The sequence below is a fragment of the Neovison vison genome, chromosome 6 (assembly GCF_020171115.1).
Source record: "Neovison vison isolate M4711 chromosome 6, ASM_NN_V1, whole genome shotgun sequence".
Taxonomy (NCBI): domain Eukaryota; kingdom Metazoa; phylum Chordata; class Mammalia; order Carnivora; family Mustelidae; genus Neogale; species Neogale vison.
Genome location: NC_058096.1, coordinates 60,755,087 through 60,779,672, shown reverse-complemented (window position 1 = coordinate 60,779,672; position 24,586 = coordinate 60,755,087). Strand labels below are relative to the sequence as shown.

The 24,586-nt window shown below is 40.6% G+C and overlaps 1 protein-coding gene and 1 pseudogene across 1 annotated transcript; one reads left to right on the top strand and one right to left on the bottom strand.

Annotated features, from left to right (window-relative positions):
• Positions 1-379: 379 nt before the first annotated feature.
• On the bottom strand, positions 380-24,447 carry QTRT2 (queuine tRNA-ribosyltransferase accessory subunit 2). The gene is made up of 9 exons (XM_044251418.1): positions 24,281-24,447; positions 19,020-19,240; positions 18,208-18,263; positions 16,320-16,396; positions 14,832-15,044; positions 9,150-9,349; positions 6,375-6,526; positions 4,115-4,232; positions 380-2,062 (listed from the first exon to the last, which is right to left on the bottom strand). The coding sequence occupies exons 2-9, from the start codon at positions 19,217-19,219 to the stop codon at positions 1,831-1,833; spliced, it is 1,248 nt and encodes a 415-aa protein (XP_044107353.1). The 5' UTR covers positions 19,220-19,240; positions 24,281-24,447; the 3' UTR covers positions 380-1,830.
• LOC122908521 lies at positions 11,826-12,634 on the top strand (annotated as a pseudogene).
• Positions 24,448-24,586: the final 139 nt, after the last annotated feature.

The window sequence follows — 24,586 nt, the reverse complement described above, 5'->3', positions numbered from 1 at the left end:
TTAACAGACTTACATTAAAGGAAAAAAACATTTTTTCCAAATGTGCTAATAAGAAAAAGACCCAGAAAAATGAACAATGCTTGAGCAGACTATCAAGTGTTTTGAACATAAATAAAACTCATAAATTTAATATGGATTCTGGGATAGTAATATTCCTCCAACAATGGATTTGGCATTGAACAGGAATACAAACATACGAACAAGTCTAGTCCAATATATTTCAAAGCAAGCAGATCCTGGAGAGCGGATACTCTTTCTTAACTACGCTTGCCATTCATGGAGGAGAGATTATAGGAATGTCACGGACATTCCTAACCATTAATTAAAAAAAAAAAAGATACCTAACACATAAAAATATAATAACCACATAATAATTAAAAACGATGTTCAGTAATGCCCACTGAAATGGAAAAAATAGCAAATTATAGCCTAAGAAAGTAAAACAAATATATTCCACGTGCCTACAAAAACAAAGGTGTTTTTTGGGTTCTGTTGGCTGCTTTTACAAAAACTATGTGTGGATATACTCTTACAGAAAACATGACAAACAGAGAAAAGCCCAAAGAAAATAAAAATCACCTGTCACATCAACATGAATGTCACTCCTCTGGTGAAAGCAGAAAAAACTCATAGAATAAGAGATGATCCAGGAAGGTCTTCCCAGTCTCAGGATCTGCTGATGCCAACTCACCAACCACTTCAGAAGTCACAGCCCGAACCTCTTTTTTGGCTCTCAAACGTCTCTACTGTTGCCTGATTCCCGGAACCACTCCATTTTTATACCAGGCCAACAGGGATCAGGACACAAGAAGGCTGCAGAGATAATCTAAAGCTTTTTGTTCCCCCCACATTACAGCTAGATAGAATCTTAGAAGTTCATGTAGTCTTACCCCCTTGCCTGTCCCTGTTTGTTCAGAAGGAAATAGGCATGGAGGGGTAAGTGATCTGTCTGGTGTCACAGCTGAGCAGAACTGAAACCCAGTCTTCCAGTTGCTGGGCCAGGGCTCTGTCCAAGTGAACACATGGTGAATGAATCTCCCCAAGTGATGGGGCCACAGTTATTACGTGGAGAGACTATTAATGAGCCTGAAGGGTAGACCACAGCGGATCTGTCTGATCAGACGAAAGCATCTAGGCAAACTTTTGGCTTGTAAGGGGCAACTACATGGGCTCTCGGGAGACAAGTCACACATAGATCATGTGGTCAAATGAAGGCATGGGCCCGGGGCCAATTGGTCCTAGGAGTGATGTGTGAGCCCCACATCCCATGAAGACACGAGCCTAGTTAAGTCACAAGAGCCTTTTCTGATTGATTGCAGCACGGAGACAGCTGGGAAGGCAGAAGTGTCCAAGATGCTCCTGAGAATATAAGGATTAAAACTAGGAAACTCTTAAATCAGCCAGATTCCTTTTACAGTCAATAGGCATGCGTCTACAGAAGTCATGCTGCTCGGGACCAATCATCTTTTCAAGTTCTGATCCAACTTCACGAACCCACATAATCTCATCAACCCCACTTCAAGGCTGTCCCTTCACAACCAAAGCTTTTGTCTTTGACTAAACGAATCTCCATTTGCTAAAAGAGTTAGCACTGAAATACTAAAGGTCATGGTTCAGTTCTTTCTGATCAGTCTGGGTCACTTAAGTCCTGAGAAGAAATCTCTAGAGCCTCAAGTGGGCAGAGTTTAGTTCAAACGTTCCTTATTTATGGGCAGATCTCATTCTCCGATATAAACGGTTAAAGCCAAGTTCATTTCTTGTTCTCTTCTTCCCACATTCCAACAGCAGGACAGGCTCAGTGTGAAGAGTCAGACTCGCGTGTGCCAGGTCTCAAGATGCTTGCCTGCGGATGAGCTCTTTCAACTGTGCCAGTCTGTCGCTTTTTAGTGCTTCCCGGATGGAGTGGAAAAATCCAAAATAATGTTCAAAGTTGTGCATCATGAGCAGGACCCCAGCCAACAGCTCGTTGGTCACCAGCAGATGGTGGATGTATGCACGAGTATGATTCTTACAGCAGTAACAGGAACATCCTCTCACAAGTGGATCAAAGTCCTCCTGGTACCTGCCGAAGGAAGTCACAGTGATAGTCCAAACAATTAGGACTACAAGACATCCACAGCCTAGGCTATCTATTCGGCCAGTACATAAGCAATAATTAATAACCTCATTGGCAAATATAGTGCTAGGCACCTGCTTAGGATGACAATGTGGTAACAAGTTAACCTAGAGCATGATGAGTCAGGAAACTCGGGAGTCTTCTCCTGACAGACCTAACCTCCTGGACTGAGGCTTACAGAGAGCATCGAGAGCCCCGGGATCACTCCTGCACACTGAGCTTTGTTAGTCATAGTGCAAGAGCACACAGTGACAGTAAATGCTGTTCTGAAGCATGACACACTTCTCACTCTCGCCACCAGAACTAGTACAGAAGACACGGTACGACCTTTCACTCCCAGAGTTTGTGTGTGTGGGTGGATTGCAAAGCACTTTGACATACACTGTCTTACTGAATCTCGGCAACCACGTTTGAAGACAGGCATTTTTACGGTCATTTCCCAATGAAGACCACTAGGGGGGTCGAGAGGAAGGTCTCCAGAGCTATAGAGCCTAGGCTTGATGTCCGGCTCACAATTCACTAGGGCATGTCACTTAATGTCCCTCTGCATCTGTTTTCTCATCTGCTATGGTAATAAGTGTAATAACAGCATCTACCTTAGGGAGTTATTATAAGAATTAAATGAATTAATATAGCAAAGGATTCTATCTTTCTCTGTCAAATAAATAAATAAATAAAATCTTTTAAAAAAGGGGGAGGCTGTTTGGGTGGCTCAATCTCTTGGGTGTCTGCCTTCAGCTCGAGTCATGATCCCAGGGTTCTGAGATTGAGCCCCACGTCCATCATGCTCCCTGCACAGTGGGGAGCCTGCTTCTCCTCCTCCCTTTGCCTGCTGCTCCCCCTGCTGCTCTTTTTCTGTCAAATAAATAAAATCTTAAAAAAACAAAACAAAACAAAACAAAACAACCGAAAGGATTTGGACATTGCTGGGCACATACTAAGCTATACTTAACACATACTACATATGTGTTACTTTTTATCAGCTATTAAAAAGAAGTTAAGGGGTGCCTGGCTGGCTCAGTCAGTAGAACATACAACTCTTGATCTCAGGGTTTTTGAGTTCAAGCCCCACAGTGGGCATGGAGCTTACCTTAAAAAAAAAAAAAAAAGGAAGTTAAATGATCTGACCAAGGTTATAGAGCCAATGAGTAGTGCTAGGCTCTGAACTTGAACTCTAGTGCTCACAATAAGAAAACTACACTTTCCAGCTAAATCTATAATGTGAGGGAAGTTTAGTAGTAATCCATTTATATTACCCTACCATTTGAAAAACAGAAATGAATCTCCTTGGCTATTTTTCAAGAAGTTAAATGAGTAAACATCACCACTTCAGATCTACAATCAAGAAGTCCCTATAGAATACAAATTAGACCTAGGCTTTTCATATTCTTTCATAAGTTTTCAAGTCTGTACTATTCCTAGATAGACATAAATTAAGTCCGAATCCCTAGAATGTTCCTTTACATAAGACCAAAAACACCCCAGCACTAAAGTAAGAACACCAAACTCACAGAAAAACCTCTCAGTGGTTCACTAATAATTACTACTTTGGCCCAAATACAAAGTTATAAGGTCTCTTAGTTCATTCCTCACAGAGGGAAATATTTTATTAAGATTTATAATCTGTATATAACCAAGATGACTTAAGTTCCTTAGAACTGAAATGCTTTGTTGTTTTTTATCTTGAAATCTTTATTTTGCTCTGACATTATTTAAAGTAATCGGAAAGAGTAAAAGACACCAGACAATGGATTTGGTCTAATCTTTCTGACAGTTCTTCTAAAACAACAGTTATCTAGCCTCGGTTTTCTGACATGACAAAGTACACAAATTCATCTGCAGAAAAAACCAAGTTTTTCTGGAACTGAATTTAAGAAGGCCCAAATAATATCCAACTATAAATATTTTATGAAGTCATAAACTGAAAAGGGAACAGTTACATAAACTTTTAAAACAGACTGAAATTAAAAAGAAATCAAAATCTAAAAAATTCCTTACTTTTTTTCCTTCAGATTAATTTCAAATGATGTCATTTCTTGGTTGCAACTGGTTGTTTTAATCTTCTTTGTTTGATCCACATATTTTATTTCTTCCTGTATCCCATTTTGTTGTAATACTGAAGGACAAACCAACAAAAAGTCTTGAATAAAAATCAGATACAGACTGGCCATTGGGAGATTATTTTAGTTATATTTTATGGCCTTTGACCTTAAAATTCCACTCATAAGAATTTATCCTAAGGAAATGACACAAGAAAAGTAGTAATATGAACCAAGACGATCACTGACATATTCTCTATAATATCAAAACTTGGAGATTCAACAATGTCTAAGCAAACTATGGTTACAAGTAGATAATATATAATCTTATCGTCAAGGAGTGATTTTAAGAAAACAGTTGGGGAGAGTGTGTGTGTGTGTGTGTGTGAGTGAGAGAGAGAGAGAGAGAGAGAGAGAGAGAAATTTGTGTGTATAAACTGGAGTTATGTCTTGTCATCATATACACGCAAATTAATTGTGCTTTATAACTGCTTATGTTCCAAATAGATTAAAAGTAGAATATGGTTTTAATTTATGTATTCTATATGGGGACCCTAGCCTTACGTGGAACTCAGATTATCCAGAACTAAATGAAGACTTGAGTTGTTCCCTTGAACTCTTTAAAAAAGAACATTCCTGCATATATAAGGAAAACACCAGTCACTATGCAAAGAGGGAGCTATCTTGAACAGGGGCAAGTAGAGAAGTTTTACTGGAAATGAGTAGTTAAAAAACTCAGGGCAGCCCAAGGGGAATGGGCAGACAGTCCTAAGGAGGTAATTTTGTCCAGATCAAAGGAAAAAGAGAAGGGACCTGAGCATTGAGCAGAGGGCTATTATAATTTTCCTGCCATGAATTTGCATGCTGATGTGGGAAACCACAGTAATGCCCTGGCTTTCTGGAAAATCCTTATCCTAGGGGGAACTATATTAGTTCTTGCATTAGGCAACCTACTCCTCTATAATTTTCACTTTATAATTGACAAAATACTTTAATTTACTACATATACACATATATACCTATGATTAATAATACTTCTTTAATGGAAAATGTTCAAACTATTTCAACTTTTCTAATCATAAAGAAACAGCTTTCTCTAGCCAAAAAAGGAATTTGTTTGTTCTGGAGAACTGAATATCAGGTTCTTAAGTTTTGAATATTCATGGCACAGAATGATTAACAGTTACCCATGTCCTTGTGGAGATACTTAGACTTGTAAATGAATATTTTATAGTATTTGTGGTATGTTTTCTACCCATATACATTATGCTCTAGTCAGTTTAAAGGACAGCAAAACTGACCCCCTGTATATAAGAATCTGACCAATCTGATTTGTTTTGTTTCCAGAAGTAATTCAATTTAGGTTAATGGTCAGGTTGCTTTACAAAATTGTTAACATCTTCTGGATGAAATTTTAATAACTTGTGGGGAATAAAATGAATCTTTAAGGAAGTCTCTGGCCCAAGTTAAATGTAAGGCCAGAGTTGACAGAGGTAGAATTCAAAGGACAGCAGGAAGCAGGGAAGGAAATCACACCTGTGAAGGCCAGAAGGCAGGCCAGGAGTGCAACATTCTCCAAAAAACTTGGTAGTTTTTCTAAGGGATCCTGGTCCATAGCCCATATCCCAATTCTTTTTCCACTGTCAGTCAAATGTTCAGACTCTGAAACTGATATTCATGACTTCTGAGTAACTAATCAATACAAGAAAATGGTGGTGCTTCAAAGTAATATTAGCTTTCACATCTCTGTGTGTTTAAAAAAAGAAAAAAAAAAAAAAAAGCCTAAGTAACACTAAGATCAGAGGGGGTGAGAAACTCCCTGTATTTTGATAGCATGGAGTTTGCAAAAAGCAGACAAGAAGTCTTCTGTGAAAAACTGAATTAACTTTTACCAAGTAGTTCAAAGATTTTCTGTTTCTAGATTTTCATCACTATTCACTCTGAATGTTCTTTTTTCAGATTGTTAATAGAAAGGGTTTTGTTTTTCTTGGTTCTCACTCTAAGATCACTCCCTAATATTGAGCTAGAGGTATAGCACTAAGGAACCGGTTTTGTGTGCCGACATGCCAGAGCATACAGATAAGAAACAAACATGGTAGTTTTATAAAAGGCTGGTGTTACAGTATGCACATATTTCTGGCTTGTGACTCAAGACCAATAATGAAGAGGAAACAGAAGAAACTTGAGGATAACACAGAGACTAACTTCAGAAGACCTACGTGTCTCTTCAGGGTTTGGCTGGTAATCAAAGCTGAAAGTCAAGGCACATCCCCGCTCTGTCACTTGATAAGGGAAAAAACTCTCAAATAAATCCACTCCCCTTTCGATACACTCGAGAACCTCATCTGGCCGGCTGACTCCACAGATAAGCCTGTGAAAACAATAGTAAGAACACTGACATGAGGACAACGCTAGAAATGGAAACAGAGAATCTTCCCAGAGGGCATTTAAAGTAGTAATAACGAGGGAACCTGGATGGCTCAGTCAGTTAAGTGTCTGATTCTGGCTCAGGTCATGGTCTCAGGGTCCTGGGATTGAGCCCCACATTGGGCTCCCTGCTTAGCAGGGAGTCCGCTTCTCCCTCTCCCCCTCTTTCCCTATTCCTCTACCTCTCCCCCTGCTCATGTGCACTCTCTCAAATAAATAAAATCTTTAAAAAAAAAAAAAAGTAGTAGTAATAATGAAACCCACCAATCATGGCTGGATGGCAGGCAACAGATAAGATGCGATAGAAAGAAGGGCTTTGGCAGCAGAGAGACCTGGGCTCGAATTCAAGTTCTGCCTTTTATTCACTTATTGTACTACTTTGGGAAGGTTTCTTAACCATTCTGGGTTTTAGTTTTATAATCTTTAAAATAGGAGCAGTAATACATACCTCATAGATTTGTTGTAAAGATTAAGGAGGTATTTGAAAAAGCACACTGTCAAGTCTCCGGACCCAAAGAGAAGTTCAATAAAGGTTAGTTTCCTTTCCCCTCCCACTCCTTCTAAAGAACCTTTCTAGTCTTCAACTGAAGTTTACACCCTATCTAACTACTACACAGATTTTTTTGAGAGTGCAAAGTTATATGTCAACTATACATCAATTTTTATTTTATTTATTTTTTTAAGCTTTTATTTATTTGACAGAGAGAGATGGGGAGACAGGAAACACAAGCAAGGTAAGTGTGAGAGGGAGAAGCAGGCTTTCCACTGAGCATCGCGGGGATAGATTCCAGGATCCCGGGGTCAGGACCTGAGCCGAATGCAGATACTTAGTGACTGAGTCTCCCAGGTGCCCCTATCAATTTTTTAAAAAAATTTTTTAAAGAGTGCAATTGTGTGTTTTATTTCCCCCTCAAATCTTTCCATGTTTAAAGTATATTTGCCTAGAATTTTTTATAATTGGTTCAAGAAAGACATTTGTTATCTACTGTATTCTTCATAGGTTCATTTACAAAGCAACTCTTGCTCTCAGACTTTCAACTCTGACCATAAGATCTAAGACTCTATTTGACTTTCTTTATTCTTCTTTTATTTTCTCCATTAATAAAAAGTCTGCATGGTGGAATGAGATGGTATTTTCAGAGGTAACAGGTAAGACATTCTGGGAGCGATCATACCACTCAGCTGGGTTTTGCCACTAAAACAAGAGGGGCAGGGGGAGGTGCACTAGATCAGGGTTGGCTGGCTGGCTGGCTGCTATCTTTTATGTTTGTTTTTCTACCCATAGTCCCTTTTATGAACTGGCAGAGAAAAGCTTACAGACTCCCTGATTTCTAAGAGAAGTCCAAAAAAGGCTTATGTAATATTAAACAACTCAAACACTTAAATATATGCCGGTTTTTCTGACTAGTTTCCTTCAACTAATGTAATGTTTTAGAACTCCTCTCCAACTGAAGCTGGCATTTCTACGCACATATAGAATGAAAACAATCCCAGCTCTCAAATCCAGTAACAGACATCTGTGAGCACTTAGCTCAAATAAGTCATAAAATGACTAGAAATACTAGTGCTGAATTGTTATCTGCACCAGAACAAAATCAGCGCAGGATGGGGAACAATGAATACAAGACAGCTAGGTTAAAGCTATGGGGTAAGTGTTGCCCGGACCACTGGAAGTATCTTGCTTTGGCTGAGGTTTCCCGGGTTGTATGCGTGCGTAAAAATCCATCAAACTGTACCTAGATTCACACACTATTGTAAGTTATACCTGGATTTTTTTTTAAGTGGTAACATTTATGTATACTATATACCATCCAACAACCCAAGGGGCATAAAACAGCATCCTATAATCAAACCTCTTAATAGATCTGTAGGAAAAAAGCATGAATATTCATACCAAGTTGGATGAAAGACTAGGGTTTTAAAACAAAAAAGAAAAGAAAAGAAAGAAAAATATGGGTAGTCTAATAAGACATCAGCTGCACTTAGAACCTTGGGATTTTGAGCTTTGAAACTTGCAGATTGTTTCTCCAGACCAGTACAGAGTGAATCCTGTTTATGGAAAGAACTAGCCCCATTAGTGTTGCCAGTCCTGTTGATTTCAAAAGTGACTTAGCTACCTGCCTCAAATCTAAGAACTTCTTCAATGTCCTTATTACTACAGCCCATGATCATTCTGCTAGGCACCCCAGATCTGTCCTCAACTTTCCTTGATTAAGGCCAGAGTTCCACATGATTTTATACCTGTCCCCAGGCACCATGTAATAATGAAGCAAGTAGACCAACACTGCCATAAAAATGAGAAGAAACAGATAACAGTTGCCCTCACTTATGAGGATCAAATAAACTAATTCACTTGGCGATTGTCCTCATCTACGTTCTGAAATCAAAAGCAGGACAGCCGTGATGGAAACTCCCCCGATAATCGGCCTCAGCAGACTCAGCCCAGAAAGGCCATAATCAGTTCATCAAAAGACATGTTCACGTAGAGACTCTGCATAATACACAATCACCAGCACTCCTGCCCTGAAGCCCCCGAAGCGTGGCCTGTGCCCTAACTGAACACTAGCCTTGGTTTGTCTTCCGGCAGCTCTGCAGTGACTGATGACAGCAAGTGCAGTCTAGTTTCCTGGGTTGCTGGATTCCCTTGAAAGCCATCCAGAAGGAAGCCGCCTACGGGCCGCTTGGCCGTCTCCCGTGCTGATCTCAGCCTCTCCTCCATCACGTCTCCACCTTCAATCACTCCAATGATGGCACTTCTCCGAAGGACCTAAGGGAAGAAAGGACTGAATGCTTTTAACTGTTTCCAGCAGTGGAGACCTTTGTTTAAATGAACTTCACATGGAAGAGATCTCGGTGCAGCTGCTACAGTTGAAGCATGAGATGGAGCTCCCTCTTCCCTGGGAACCTTGCAGGCTCCAAAACACACAACTTGAAAGCCACCCAAACAGGTAAGAAAAGACTGAGGAGAAACTGAGTAATCGATACATGCAGTCATGTTTGATCTTAGGTTAAATAAAACACACACTGAGCAAGTATTATGAGAGGGAAAGGACAGAAGGATCAGTTTTCATTCGTTTAAATAACTATTCAGGCCTGCTTTAGGCTTGCTACCCCCAAGTCTCTCCATTAGAGAGAACTTTAAGAACTCTGTGGTTGGGATAACTTACTATCTGTTCGGAAAAAAATCAAACTACACCACACAGCATCCTCAAAAAGAAATCCCACGTGGCCCTCTAATCTAAACATACAAAAGAGTTACACAAATCTCAAAAGATATATTCAAGTTTTTATACTCTTGGAGTAAGGAAGGTCTCCCTAAGCAAGCTAAAGCTTACCAGAAAAGGCTAATGTATTTGAATACAAAACTTCTCTAGTGAAATATACTCTGAACAAAGGCAAAAGAGAGCTCACTACTTATTGGAATAGACAAAAACTTATGCCATGGAAAACCTCTAACAAATCTTCTATGGAAATGACAACCCCATAGGAATCAGGGCAGGTATGTGAATATGAACTTCAAAAATGCCAAGTAAATGTGAATGCCCCATACACATATGGAGAGCTAACCAAAGCTCACCAGGAAGGAGATACAAAATGGAAATAGTTAGATACCACTTTTGCCCATCACTCTGACAAAATAGTTAAAAGACAGAGAGCAACACTATGGAGGTAAAAGTGTTAGAGAAATGCCACATATTCTGATAATGAGAGAAAGAACAGATTAGTTCAGCTTCTTGGGAGCGCTAGTAGACAGTATTCTCAAAATGTCAATTCTTTTATCTTTACGTACTAAAATTCCACTTCTAAGAATTATTCCTACAAATATATTCATTCATATGCATCAAGGTCTATTTACAAAATGTTTACAGTAATGAAAACCTGGAAACAACTTAAACATACATCAATAGAGCAAAGGCTTACAGGAATTCTGATATATTCGTAGTACGGCTTCCTATGCAGATGTTAGAAATAATGCAGCAGATACAGCACTATAGGCACTGACAGAAAAGTTTTGAGCTATTGCTAAACAAAAACAAGCACATTTCTGAACATATGATCATACTCATGTAATGAAAACCCCATACAGTAAAGCATATATAAACACTATGTGTATGCAACTAAGAAGTAAAAATGCAAAGCAACAGTGGCTCTCTGGTAGAAGAGAATGGGAAGAGAGCCTGGAGTGCTATGAAGAGGGAATTCCGCATCTCAATTTAAGTAGGACGGACATAATCAGAGAGAACACTTGGACTGCTATATGAAGAATGATTTAAGAGTGAGTATGGCTAAAGGATACGTAGGAGGCAAGTTTAATAATTCGAAAGAAAGACGAAGAGGACCCAGTCTAAGGGAGTGGCAGAAGAGGACCCAGTCTAAGGGAGTGGCAGTGGGTGAAGGGGAGGGACAGGATCTGAAACTTCATCAGAAGGTATGATCAACAGGGGCACCTGGGTGGCTCAGTCAGTTAAGTATCTGCCCTGGACTCCGGTCGTGGTCTCTGGGTCCTGGGACTGAGTACCATGTCAGGCTCCCTGCTCTGCTTTTCCCTCTCCCTCCTTGCGCAGGTGCTCTCTCTCTCTCAAATATATAAAAATCCTTAAAAGAAAAAAAGAAGGTACGATCAACAAACTTGACTGATTAGTTGCCCATGGAGAGAATGAAAAGTCTAGGATGACGGCTCCTGTTTTGGAAGTCCAGGGAGACGATGGGAAGAGCAATGACAAGGAATCCTAGGAAAACAGTGGAGGGTGATGCAAGATGGTCATTCTGTTTTGTGCATTCTGAGTTTGAGGTCAGCAGCCACTGAGGACACGTGTGCAACAAATGTGACTACCCAGGCTGGAACTGTGGACACCTGGCACACTGCTGCCACTCCCCACAGCAGACATGGCTGACAGATACTCTCTTCCTGCTGTGCCCAGGCACGGCTCCAAGCACTGTAGGATGAAATCCATTTGCCTTCACTGGCCTAGGAAGAAAAGAGAGCCTACACCAGAATGCTGGAGAGCTTCAGTATTTAAGGGCATTCAGAATAAGAAGATCCAGTGAGTAAAAAAGGAAGAAATCACAGGAAAAGGGAAAGATGTATGCAGATATACAAAGCAGGTAGTTACATGGACCTGCCCCTCAATGTGTCTAAATGTGACTGGCACAGCCCTATCTGGGAAACCCCCGTTCATGGACATAAGAAGTATAATCATTTATTGTTTAAAATGGAACACATGTGCCCTTTCCACCAGCCATCCAAGATGCCAAAAGGAAAGAAGGCTAAGGGGAGGAAAGGGGCCCTGGCCCCTGCTGTCATGAAGAAACAGGAGACCAAGAAGGTGGTCAATCCCCTGCCTGAGGAAAGGCTCAAGAGTTTTCGCATTGGACAGGACATCCAGCCCAAAAGAGACGTCATCTGCTGTGTCCAATGGCCCTGCTACATCCAGCTGCAGCCGCAAAGGGCTTTTCTCTATAAATGTCTGAAAGTACCTCCTGCAATTAACCAGTTCATCCAAGACCTTGCCCCTGGGCCACTAAGCTACTCAACTGCTAAAGCTGGCCCACAAATACAGACCAGAGACAAAGCAAGAGAAAAAAGCAGAGATTGTTGGCCTGGGCTGAAAGAAAGCGGCCAGCAAAGGGAATGTCTCCACTAAGATGTCACCTGTCCTTCCAGCTGGGGTTAAGAGTCACCACCTTGGTGGAAAACAAGAAGACTCAGCTGAGGTGATTGCACACAATGTGGATCCCATTCAGCCTGTTGTCTTCCTGCCCATCCTGTGTCATAAGATGGGGGTTCCCTACTGCATTATCAAGGGGAAGGCCAGGCTGCAGCATCTAGTCCATGGGAAGACCCACACCACTGCTGTCTTCACACAGTTTAACTTGGAAGACAAAGGACCTCGGGCTAAGCTGCTGGAAGCTGTCAGAACCAACTACAATGACAGATATGATGATATCTGCCATCACTGGGGAGGCAATGTCCTGGATCCAAAGTCGGTGGTTCACACGGTCAAGGTGAAAAAAGGCAGAGGCTGAAGAACTGGCCACCAAACTGGGTTAAGTGTGCACTGCTGAATTTTCTGTATGTAAGAGTAATAAAAAGTGCTCTTTCAAAAAAAATATGAGAGACATGTAAGCATAAAAGGGGGCGCTGTTAATAATCATGTCAAGACAACAGCAGATCATAGGGATAGAAAGAGGGACCACTGCACAGCAATAATGTGAAGTGTAACACTGACTAGCATGGAAGAGGGACTTGAGGCTCAGCCGGCTGTTCTAATAATCGTGCCATCACACTCCCTGTCCTCCCTTCTACTCATGGAAACATTACTCACCCTACAAGGATAATCACTGGCTCAAAACTAATTGCTAGTGACCAACACTAACAATCAGGACCCACGGCAGTGTCCCCATGCTGAACTCTTACTGCAGATACCCAGAGTTCTATTCAGAATGACAACCAAGTTTCCTCTATGATTTTATGTATACTAACTTTATCAGTCAATTAAATTTTTTATTGGTACACTCAAGATAACAATGTTCCTCAATCTCAGGGCACTTGCCATTGTGGGACCTGACCACTGCTCAGGATTACTCCACGTAAATGATCTCAACACTGAATTCTCCCCTCTGCTCACACCTTCTCTTCTCTCACCAGCTCTGCTCTCTCCTAGCTTCATTCTTTCCCAGCTTCATTCACTCTGCTACCAGGCTCTCTGGTCCACCGCCACAGCTTCATCCTCCCCAGCCCGACATAACCAGCCACCATCAGCAAGCATTTATTAAGGCCTACTTATGTCAGGTATTTGGTACAGGATGGAGATACAAAAAGGACATTCAAAAATTGAGTTTAAGGAGGTCACAATCTAAGAAGACAAGCACACACAGAAATCATTGCACTACGAAATGACTGGAGCTATAATACAGTCACGTCCAAATTAAAGGAGGTGGCTGAGGATGAACAGAACTTCCTGGAAGGGTCAGGGACAGTTTCCTAGAATGAGGAATGGAATGCAATGAGTCAGATCTGGAAGCAAGAGACACAATATGGCTGGAGATAAGAAATAGTCAAGAAGGAAGTCCGTGTACAGCCTCAGCAGAATGAAACAGGGTAATGCCTCAGGGAACTGCGGGTGACTAAGAAGGGCCACAGCCACAGGAGAAAGTGGTCAGCACTGAGTTGGAGGAATAGGCAGAGGCCATGTCACATAAGAGTTGAAATAGAGAGTCATTAAATTCTCTTTGGGAAGTTGATATGGGATCCAATTTGTGTTTTATGAAAATCTCTCAGATAGCAGGGCTGAAGATGGATTTGATGGAAACAAGAAGAGACAGAATAATTAAAAGGTAATGTCTACATAAGAGATGATGAGGTTATTAAGCCTCAAGGTGGTGATAAGAAAGATGGGGAGATGGGGGCAGATCCTAGATATATTTAGGGAGATGGAATCAAGAAGAAGCAAACCACTGGATATTAAACCAGGTATTAAAAAGAGCCTTGAATGTGGAATTTAAGAAACTAAACAGATGAACATAGGGGAAGGGAGGGGGAAAAAATTAGACAAAATCAGGGAGGGAGACAAAACACAAGGGACTCTTAAACTCTGGAAAACAAACTGAGGTTTGCTGAAGGGGAGGTAGATGGGGGAATGGGGTAACTGGGTGACAGGCATTAAGGAGTACATGTGATGTAATGATCACTGGGTATTATATATGACTGATGAATCACTAAACTCTACCTCTGAAACTAATAATATACTCTATGTTTATTAATCGATTTCTAGTAAAAATTTTTTTAAAAAGGGAAGACTCAAATTGCTCGGCTGAGGACTTTGGTGGCTACTATGAACTGAGACAGGAAAAGGTTTGAGGAGATCAGATACTGAGTTTGGTCACCTGAGTTTGAGGTGCATGTGAGGGATACTCTAGTATACTCTAGTAGAATCCAGCTGAAGTCCACTTTATGTCATTCTGAAGCCACGCAGAGCAAGCTTGATTATCCATGCAATTTCAGAATTATTCAGCAAATAAAACCAAGGTGAGGCTGCCCAGGGAAAATACCCAGAGTGGGGCGAAAAAAGAGCCCAAGACAGAATTCTAGAGAGTTAGGATACTTGTGGTTCAGGGAAAGAAAACAGGGGAGTAAGAGATCAGGAATTGAGAAGTAGAGAAGCAGGAGGAGCAGAGAAGGCAAGAGTATGGAACGTCAGTAAGCGAGAGTTTCAAACAGAAAGGAGTAGTGGGCAGTGCATCCTTACCTCTGACTCTTCCTGTAGCCGTAGACAATTATCCAGGAATAGAAGCGATCGATCAACAGACTTTCTGGCTCTTTTTATGGAAGTGGCTTCCTCACAATTCACCTCTCCATCTGAGAGACACTGGAACCAGTCTGGCTGAAGGGCCTGCTGAATTGCCATGAACTTGGAAGCAGTCATTTCCACTCTTCCCCCAAGACCCCACACGGACACAGACTGCCACGGAACAAAATGATGAGGAATCAGCAGAGTAAAATGTAAATCAAAAGGAAATAGTAAACTGATAGAGCAATACTAATTCTTTATAAATGGAGAGATGGTGGCATTTCATTATCTTAGACATGGAGGATAGAAGCAGCTTCCTTTATTATATCCTAATTCTCTGAGCACCTTATAGCTCATAGAAGGAAGCTCCTACAGCAATTTGTACTTACATCTTTTATAGAAACGGTAGTACTGAGAATCCCAATTCATGTTTATGCCCCAAAAGCCTAGCCTGGGGCTTCATACATTAGTGAAGGTTAGTAAGTGTTTACTGGATCGAGTTAGATACAGATACAAAGAAATCAGAATGTACAGAAGCATCTCTATATGATGTTCTTTCTTTGGTTATTCCTTCCCATATAGTACCTTTCTTCTTAGAAGAGACTGACAAGGACATAAATGGGGAAGTCACATAGAGTCTTTTTATTCTGGCCTAAGGCTTAAGAACATCGTTTAAATGAATCCTCTCTCCCTCACAAATGGGGGTAGATAACTGAGGTAAAAATATTCTTTTGGATTAAAATTACAAAATAAAAAAAAGTTAAAGCAGAATAATTTAAAATAATTCATCTTAGATAAGATTAACAGGCATCGTTGACATCAATACAGTGGGTACAAGAAAAGTAGTCACATTTGTAAAGCAGAAGCACACACGGAGGACTTGCCAAAACGTAGTGCTCAGGGACAAGACCATTGTGCCATGTCTCAGGTGGAAACTTTTAACAAAGTCCTTTTGATACCGTTCTTCACTAGCTAAAATCTCTGGCTGTGAACCCAGCTTTTTCAAACGCTATTCTAAAAGCAAGCAGTATTATACCGAGATTCTACTATATATAGTCATACATGTGATAACACTCATCAGCAACTTTCCTAGCGCTTCCTGAGGTTGTTAAAACTGCAAATAAAGCATGGCATAAAAAAACTAGTGCTTTCTACCATCATAGCAATTTCTTTTTTTTGCCACGTACTTGACCCTCTTTCATCCCCCAATTTTTTGTAAGAATGAAAATGCTGAGGATATATTCCTCACCTTAACCCCGTCTGCAGGCAGCCCTACTTTAATTCCTATAAACCACTCATGCCATTACATTCGTCGAAATAAAAAGAAGGTATAAAGGGGCCAGGAATGGGCTAGCATCCCAGGCAGTGGGATCTAGCATTGAAAGGATACAATAGGCTGACTTTTAGGACAAAGCTGCAGCCCTGGAGGCCCTTCTGAGAACACACCTTGTTTGTTACATAACCAGCTGGGCAGGGGCTGACTGGATCGTGCAGGGAACAGTACAAGAGCAATTCCGGCATGCCTGTAAAAACATAAAAAAGAACTCCTGAAAGCACTTACATCAACAATTGCACTGTGTTGTAACGGACAGCAGCCTCATATACGTACTGCTGGATAAAGCATCTCTAAGAGGCCTGTCAATACGAATGAAAAGATTACCTTTAAAATCTACTCATTTGAAAAAAGAATTAAATGTTCGTGTCTAAGGACTAATGAGTTGCTAACAAAGGAAAAGTGTATCTTAAAGTATATAATAATAATAATGAATGAAAAGGTTACCTTTAAAATCTACTCATTTGAAAAAAGAATTAAATGTTCATGTCTAACGACTAATGAGTTGCTACAAAGGAAAAGTGTATCTTAAAGTACACAATAAAAATGTTTAGTGGCATGTTGACCCTACTTGATTTATCTTAAAAAATACATAATATCAAGTATGTTCATTTTAGGTACCATCCAATGGAACTAGCCACTGAAAGAGACAAAATGATATGGTCAAAAGGTAATCTCACTAATAATAAAGCCATCCCACATCATGGGACCTAAGGGCAGAATTACAGAGAAGCTACAAGGCACTGAAAATGGACTGAATTCTCAGTAAGTTTCATTGACTCAAGATGACAATTTCTTGGGTTCTTTAGTCAAAAACACAGTCATTTAAAAAAAAAATTTAAGTGCTTACTAATCCATATGTACTTAAATTTCCCATGGGAAATTCTCATTTCCCATGCTACCTTACATTTTCATTAAAAAAAAAAAAAAAGAAGAAGAAGAAGAAAGAAAAGATTTCACTGAAAAAAGGCCCAGAAAACAAAGCAAGCAAAAAAACAAACAAACAAAAAAAACCCAACTCTGCAGTTCTCCACCTATTTTCCCACAATTTCAATTATTATAGTTATCTCTAAAAAGCTTTTTAAGCTATTTTCACTTAATTATATGTTTGTATACTTTAAAGCTGGTTTTAAAATTGGATTCAGCCCAAGGAAAACATTACATAAATCCTTCTACTTAAAAACAGGGCCTTGTGACCAACGAGTCATCATGCAATTCCCCGACAGAAGCAGAGGACCGAAAACCCAATGGAAACAGAATTTTCATTCACTTAAATGAGTCTTAGATATTGGGAGACAGCTCAGGACAAAGTAGTCTGCAGAAGAATGGATTCTCTAGTTGCCAATGTGAAGCTTTTCCTATAAACAAATATAAAATCTATTTCTGGAACAAAAGAGAATATTAACATAACAGAATACAGTTACAGATAAACACTTCATCTTCGGCTTCATCTTATGTTTTAGGCTCAAACACAGCTAGACTGCTTTGGATCTTAGGTATATCCCATGCAATTTCTTACCTCTGGGTCTCTGTTCTGTGCCTGGGATGTCTGCCTACACCTCTCTATCCCCACCACCGTGCCCACCTCCCGAACTGGCTAACTTCTACTTTTCCTTGACTCAGATAAAGTACCCCTTCTTCCTCCCTTTCTCAAGAATCCTTTCCTTAGTCTGACCTCTGTCCACATGAACCCTAAAGCAAGTTATGTGCTCCTCCCTCTGGCCTATCCTGGTACATGTACACATTCCTAATCCTGCAAATGAGGTCCCTGCATCATACTAGAATTACGTATTTATCTTTATTCCAGACAGGCTCTGAGTTCCATTAAGGAAGCAACTGTTCCTACTCATCTTTGAATCCCCAGTGCATAGTTCTTAGATGCCCAATAAATGCTCATTAAACTAATGAATAAGTAAATGTATGAACAAAAGATCAGCCAACAGCACCTCCAAACTTCAAATTAATACATCACAAGACAAACACAAATAACCTAATTTTTACCTATAAACTTTCCAATTCCTTCCTTATATTCTGCCAAGGCTTCATGGTGTTCTGCCCTATAAGCAAAACAGAAAAATACATAATAATGAATCATTCTACAGACACTATGCAACAATTGGAACCTACTTCTCTGTACCCAAACAAGCTCCATGACAGTAAATGTGGTCTTGAACAACAAAGTACACCATTATTCAAGAGTCCCAACTCATTAGGCTGTGTTCATTAGCCAGAGTACAGGTCTTCAATTTACAACTAGTTTGGGGTGAACAGAATTTGGCAAAGATCAACCACTTCCAAATGCCTGGATTTTCTTCTTCCCCTCTCCCCTTTAAAATCACTATTATTAACACAATATTGCAGTTATTTCATCATACAGCAGGTTCTTCAATTAAGCGTAAAGCCAGTACATACATTATATAAAATGATCTAACTTCATTAGTTTTGTTTTCATTAAGCAGGACTATCAAGTATAGGTGCAGACACAGGGAAATGTCTAAGGCTGGTACATGAAGATAGCTCTAGAGTCCAAGTTTAGTGCATTCCCTGCCCTGTCACCTCTGGGAGTGGTGGCAATGAGGGCCACCATCCTGGCACCGTTGGATCAGGGGCCTAGTGAAGCAGCTCTGATACGTAGGTCTGGCCTTCCAGATTAGGGCCAGATGATGTGTAACACTTGACATCTCCTGATTTCAATCTCAAAATCTATAAATTTTGTGCATATAATCAAAAAAGTCTTTTTCTTCACTGCACCTTAATGAGGTATCTGAACTGCTGGCAGAGTTGCTGTTTAAGTGATTGGGTCTAACACTTACAACGAGGACAGCGTAAGCTGAGCCATGGCAGGAAGCCCATGGATAGTATGCAGTGTCTGATGGGTCAGGTGTGGGGCAGAGCCGGTCTTGGTGTACAGAAGGCAGGATGGAATGTCCATGGTCCGGTCCCCTGCTTTGCCCAGGTTTTTTATTTTTCCTAGGCGACAGCCATTAACAACCTTGGTAAGACTCAGCTTCATCCTAAGAGATTCCCCTAGGTCCTGATAAGAAAAGAACAGTAAATTCAGGAGTTCCATGACATCTAAAGGCTAAGTAAGCACTTTACAAAGCAACCTACACGATGATGAATGACAGCATTCATTACTATTTCTATTACTATTATTACTATTTCTATTTCTACTATTATTACTATTACTATTACTATTTCCAGTCTACAACTGTTTTAGATATTAGGAAGAAGGAAATGGAAGAAGATAGAGAGTAAGACAACTTCCCCCCAAAGACCCAGAGCAAAATGATGACATCAACCACATTTAAAATCAGTGGTGGAATTTTTATCTGCACTGATGAAAATCAAACAAATGGAAGGACAGGAGTAAGGACTAGTCACAGAAAGAGTGTGCACTCTTTTGTCAAAGGCTAGTTTTCAGCCTTGAAAAATGTGTATAGAAGAAAGCCACACTGTTTAGGCCATATTAATTACTAATTTGATCCATTTTTCCATTCTCCAATTTGAGAGAATACCACGCAACATAACAATTTCTCCTAATATGTTGTTAAATAAAGAAAGCAGGTTTCAAAACAGTGTCCTGGTGTTTACTAAATCATATGGAACAATATACACTGAAAGATAGAGATTATCTCTGAGAGTTGAGATTATTTTCCAATTTGTTCTCATATGGTGTCCAAATGAAGGTGAGAAAACACATGGAGCATACATGCAATGCATAAGCAGTTCAGTATTACTTTTTATCAGGGATCTTGGCGGACTAGTTCCTGGTCCTTTTGTGTAACAGCCCTGAGGCTGATCTTGTCCATACAGCTAGCACAGATCCACCCTTAGGGTCAGGCTCAAACAAACCATCTCAAAGACTGAACAACAAAATCAGAATCACATTATTTAATCTGAGAACCAAAAAAGGAAGGAGGACCAGTTACTGTATTCATGCCCCGTAGGGTACCACACAGGAATCCAAATGCCACGTGAGCATATTATCTGGAATAGGAAGGGTAAGTAATGATTAGATATGGAAAGAAAACTGAAGAGAAACCCACTGGTTCTATAATACAACCAAATCAGATTCCCCAAGGTTAAACACAGGCACTCTCCAAGAGAGAAGCAGCAGCTAAATCTGGAAGCCCAGACTCTTGGCTTCCAAGACTTAGCTTTCTCTTGGGGACCTTTTAGACCTATCTTTGTGGAAGGAAAAAATGAACATATTCTAGGAGTCCCTATCTCCTAACAGAAGAATTTCAAATGTGATTAATCACCTGCTCGATTCTGAGATGGGTTCTCCTGTGAGACAATGCACAAAACTTTAATCCCCATATTTTTAAAGATAAAATTCAAAATCCTCAGCTTAAGTGTACTGAACCCACTAGGTCAGCTAGAGAGGAATATCTACTTGGCTCTCTCCACGGTACAGGACTCTGATGTACTCCCATCTGCTGTTTGGGGCTTCTTCTTCTTCTTCTTTTTTTTTTTTTTTGAAAGATTTTATTTATTTATTTGACACAGAGAGAGAGATCACAAGTAGGCAGAGAGGCAGGCAGAGAGGGAGGGGGAAGCAGGCTCCCTGCCAAACAGACAGCCCAATGTGGAGCTCGATTCCAGGACACCGAGACCATACCCTGAGCCGAAGGCAGAGGCTTAACCCTCTGAGCCACCCAGGTGCCCCTGTTTGGGGCTTCTTAAGAGTCCCATCCTAATGACAATAAATCAACATGTCACCAAAAAAAAGACAAACAAGGAAAAGTAGACGGCTGCATTTAAGAAAAAGTATTATAATAGATAAATTGCTATTGTCAGTGATCCTCTGTGTCATGAAAATGAATACAACTATTAGAAGGCATTAGAAAATGCCTTTCAGCTGGAAATCAATATTTAAAAAAAAAAAGCATGCAACTTTGCCCGGAGCTAGAAGAACCACACTATCCTTTCCCCATTCACTGTTCAGGTTATGGTAATTTTTATAAGTGCACCAATTCTCTAAGGGCTCAAATACAACAAGTTTTTATTATGGAGTAATGTAAACATAAATATTCACACACACATATTCATGTACATTTTTTTTAAAACATGCTTTGGGAGGGATATAATCTAAACCAAGCAAATTTCTCAAGAAACAAACCAATAGTCTCCAAAATATCAACTGACTTTTATTTGCCTTCGTCATCACCCTCTCCTCTGTGGGTCACTCACTGTATCTTCTAAGATTTGTGCTGTTATGCTTTTTTTTTTTTTTTTTTTTTAAGATTTTATTTACTTATCTGACAGATCACAAGTAGGCAGAGAGGCAGGCAGAGAGAGAGGGGGAAGCAGGCTCCCGGCTGAGCAGAGAGCCTGATGCGGGGCTCGATCCCAAGACCTTGAGATCATGATCTGAGCTGAAGGCAGAGGCCTTAACCCACTGAGCCACCTAGGCGCCCCGTGTTTTGCTTTTCTAAATATACATTCACACTTCACTTTTACAAACTGAGTTCCTGGGGAAGTCTTAAGGAAAAGCCATTAAAAAATAATCTGGAAATGCTTCATGGAAAAAAGTTTATCACTTTCAGGATAATAAGCTGTCAATGGATTATGCCTTCACGAGGACTAACAGAGATTTCCTGCACCTCTGGTAGCATTGTATCTGTCCTAACACTTCCAGTGTCACATGTGCCCCGAACGCCCCAGCATTCCCTCAGAAGGAGGGATTTCTAAAATTTTTTTTAGATGAATTCTCTACAGACTGTCATGACTGTGATATGCTAAGGGAAAAGAGCAAGCTTAGGCGAGCACATGTTTCAAAAGAAACAAAACCGTTTCAAAGAAAAACCATATATATATTTATAAATACACAAGTAAACATACATGCTACAATGTTTGTATATGCATAGAAAAAAGACTGAAGGACTTCTAAACAATATGGTGCATTGAGTTGACTCAGAAAGACACAGAAATGATGGACTTTAAAATTCTAGTAACCAGGGATGGCTGGGTGGCTCAGTCGTTAAGCGTCTGCCTTCAGCTCAGGTCATGATCTCAGGGTCCTGGGATGGAGCCCTGTATTGGGCTCTCTGCTCAGCGGGGAGCCTGCTTCTCCCTCTCCCACTCCCTGTGCTTGTGTTCCCTCTCTCGCTGTCCTTCTCTCTCTGTCAAACAGATAAATAAAGTCTTTAAAAATTTTAATAAATAAATAAATAAGTAAAATTCTAGTAAACAATAATAGAAGATGAAACAGAGACTATTCAGAGGTAGAGTATTCTAAAATCCTTACACTATTTGGGCGGGGAGAGAAAGATAATGAATCATGTCAAACTGTTAAGTATGTGCATCAAAAATTTCAAAGTAACTATTAAAAGATTAATGACAGAATGCATAATTTCTGAAACCGTTGGTGATGGATGGGGGATGATTAAAAAAAACCTGGTTAATATAATAAAAGGCAAGAAAGAGGAAAAAAAGAACAAAAAGCACATCAAATATAGAAATATAAAATAAGATGGCAGAAGTAAATTTAAATATGCCAGTCATCACAATATAAGTTAACAATTTCACACAACGACAATAGTAGCAACTAACATTCATTGGGCATTTACTGTCTTTTACATATTAACCCTGCTAAAATGTATCATCAAATCGACCTCGTAAGACAGATGCTATTATTAAGTGCATTTTACACAAGAGATACTGAGGGTAATAGAGTCACCATCTGGGAAAATGCAGAGCCAGAACTTAAATCACGGAAGTTTGGCTTTAGAGGTTGTATCTACTTGGCCGACAGCCAATTAGAAGTTCCTTCTTGTCCATACACATATGCAATTTTACGTTTTAACTGTAATGTTAAGATACAATTTTATAGCAATATTTTCCATTTTGTGTGGTGTTACTTTTGTTCTTGCTTTCCCTTATCTTCTTTCTCTGCCTCTATTCATCCTCCCAGCCTCTACAACCTTTCTCCAAACTCATACAAATATTTAAACGTACTCGTATATGGGAGGGATTTTTTTTTTTTTTAAGATTCTACTTATTTATTTGACAGAGATCACAAGTAGGCAGAGAGGTAGGCAGAGAGAGGAGGAAGCAGGCTCCCTGCTGAGCAGAGAGCCCTATGTGGGGCTCGATCCCGGGACTCTAGGACCATGACCTGAGTCGAAGACAGAGGCTTTAACCCACTGAGCCACCCAGGTGCCTAGGGATTTTTTTTTTTTTTTTAATGGAAACATACCACACGGTATGTACTTCTCTACAATTTGCTTTTTCCCAGGAGGAAATGGATATCTTTCCTGGAGAAGAGACACAGAACTAGCTTACCCTTTTAAAATAACTACTTCATGATATTACATAAATTGGGTGTGCCACAATTTATTCAAAAATCACCCTTCTGATGGACACTCAAGTTACAGAGCAGGTCCTGTGACCTCTGCAATAGTACGAGGACACAACTTCCCTGATCTCATTTTCACCATTCTGAAGTCTAGCTTGGTTTATGTTTCCTGGCAAAGCGCTATGTTTATATTGACTTTTCTTCGTTACGACATTCCAATGATGTAGGTTTGCCAATGAGTAAATCCAGGGTCCGCTTTACTAAGATTTCCTCGGGCCATAGAGCCACAAAGCTGAGTCCAAGTTCGCACTGTAAACCACTGCCCTGCCTGACAAACCCACGTATCCTAGGAAGTACTGCCTCCGGGGACATCTAAGTTCAGTCAATAAGGATGGATTTTTCTTCACTCCATGGGCCCCCTCCAGTGGCCCCGACCTCAAGAAGCCCTTAGCAGAAGGATTCGAGATCGTCCCAACCCTCCTAAGTATTCTGTGCAGTCCAGAAAGCACTTGCGGCTGAGAGCCTGATTCTTGAGCAGAGGCCGGTAATGGAAAGGAGGTCCTTTGCTTTCTGAGTTGCAGTGAAGCTTACACATTTGGGAGAATCTGGACTTTGAGAAGCCAAGATCCGCCAGGACAGCCAGAAGAGGGAAGGCGAAACATGTCAGGATTCTAACTACAGTTACTGCAACACAACTAGTACGCGTCTGGGCGCGACGCGACTCATCCGCCCGTGGTAGCCCTCATTCTAACAGGAAAAGGGGGCACTTACCCGCACACCTCCCAACTTGTTTTCGCCTTCAGACCCCTCAAACTCCTCGTAGTTCCCCACCACGTGTCCGGCTTACAGAATTCTCGGCCCCCTAAACCACCGCCTCCGCTGCTGAGCCAATCAGGGAACACTGCGTCATCACCGGGCGCCAGGAAAAGGCAAAGGCGATATCAAAGCGAGCTCTAGTGACCGCGCTGAGGCGGGGCCGCTGCCGTTGCCATAGGTTACTGAGCAAACCCGTTCCGCCTGCGCAAAGCCTCCTGGGAGTAGTGGTTCGGCGGCGCCTCATATCTGCCTTCCTTGGGG

Coding starts and splice junctions, on each gene's coding strand:
- QTRT2 (XM_044251418.1), bottom strand. CDS start 19,219: ATGAAGCTGAGTCTTACCAAGGTTGTTAATGGCTGTCGCCTAGGAAAA. Junction 9,350..14,831: donor GGCTACAGGAAGAGTCAGAG/GTAAGGATGCAC, acceptor TTCTTCCCTTAG/GTCCTTCGGAGAAGTGCCAT. Junction 6,527..9,149: donor CTGCCGGAAGACAAACCAAG/GCTAGTGTTCAG, acceptor TTGTTTTCACAG/GCTTATCTGTGGAGTCAGCC.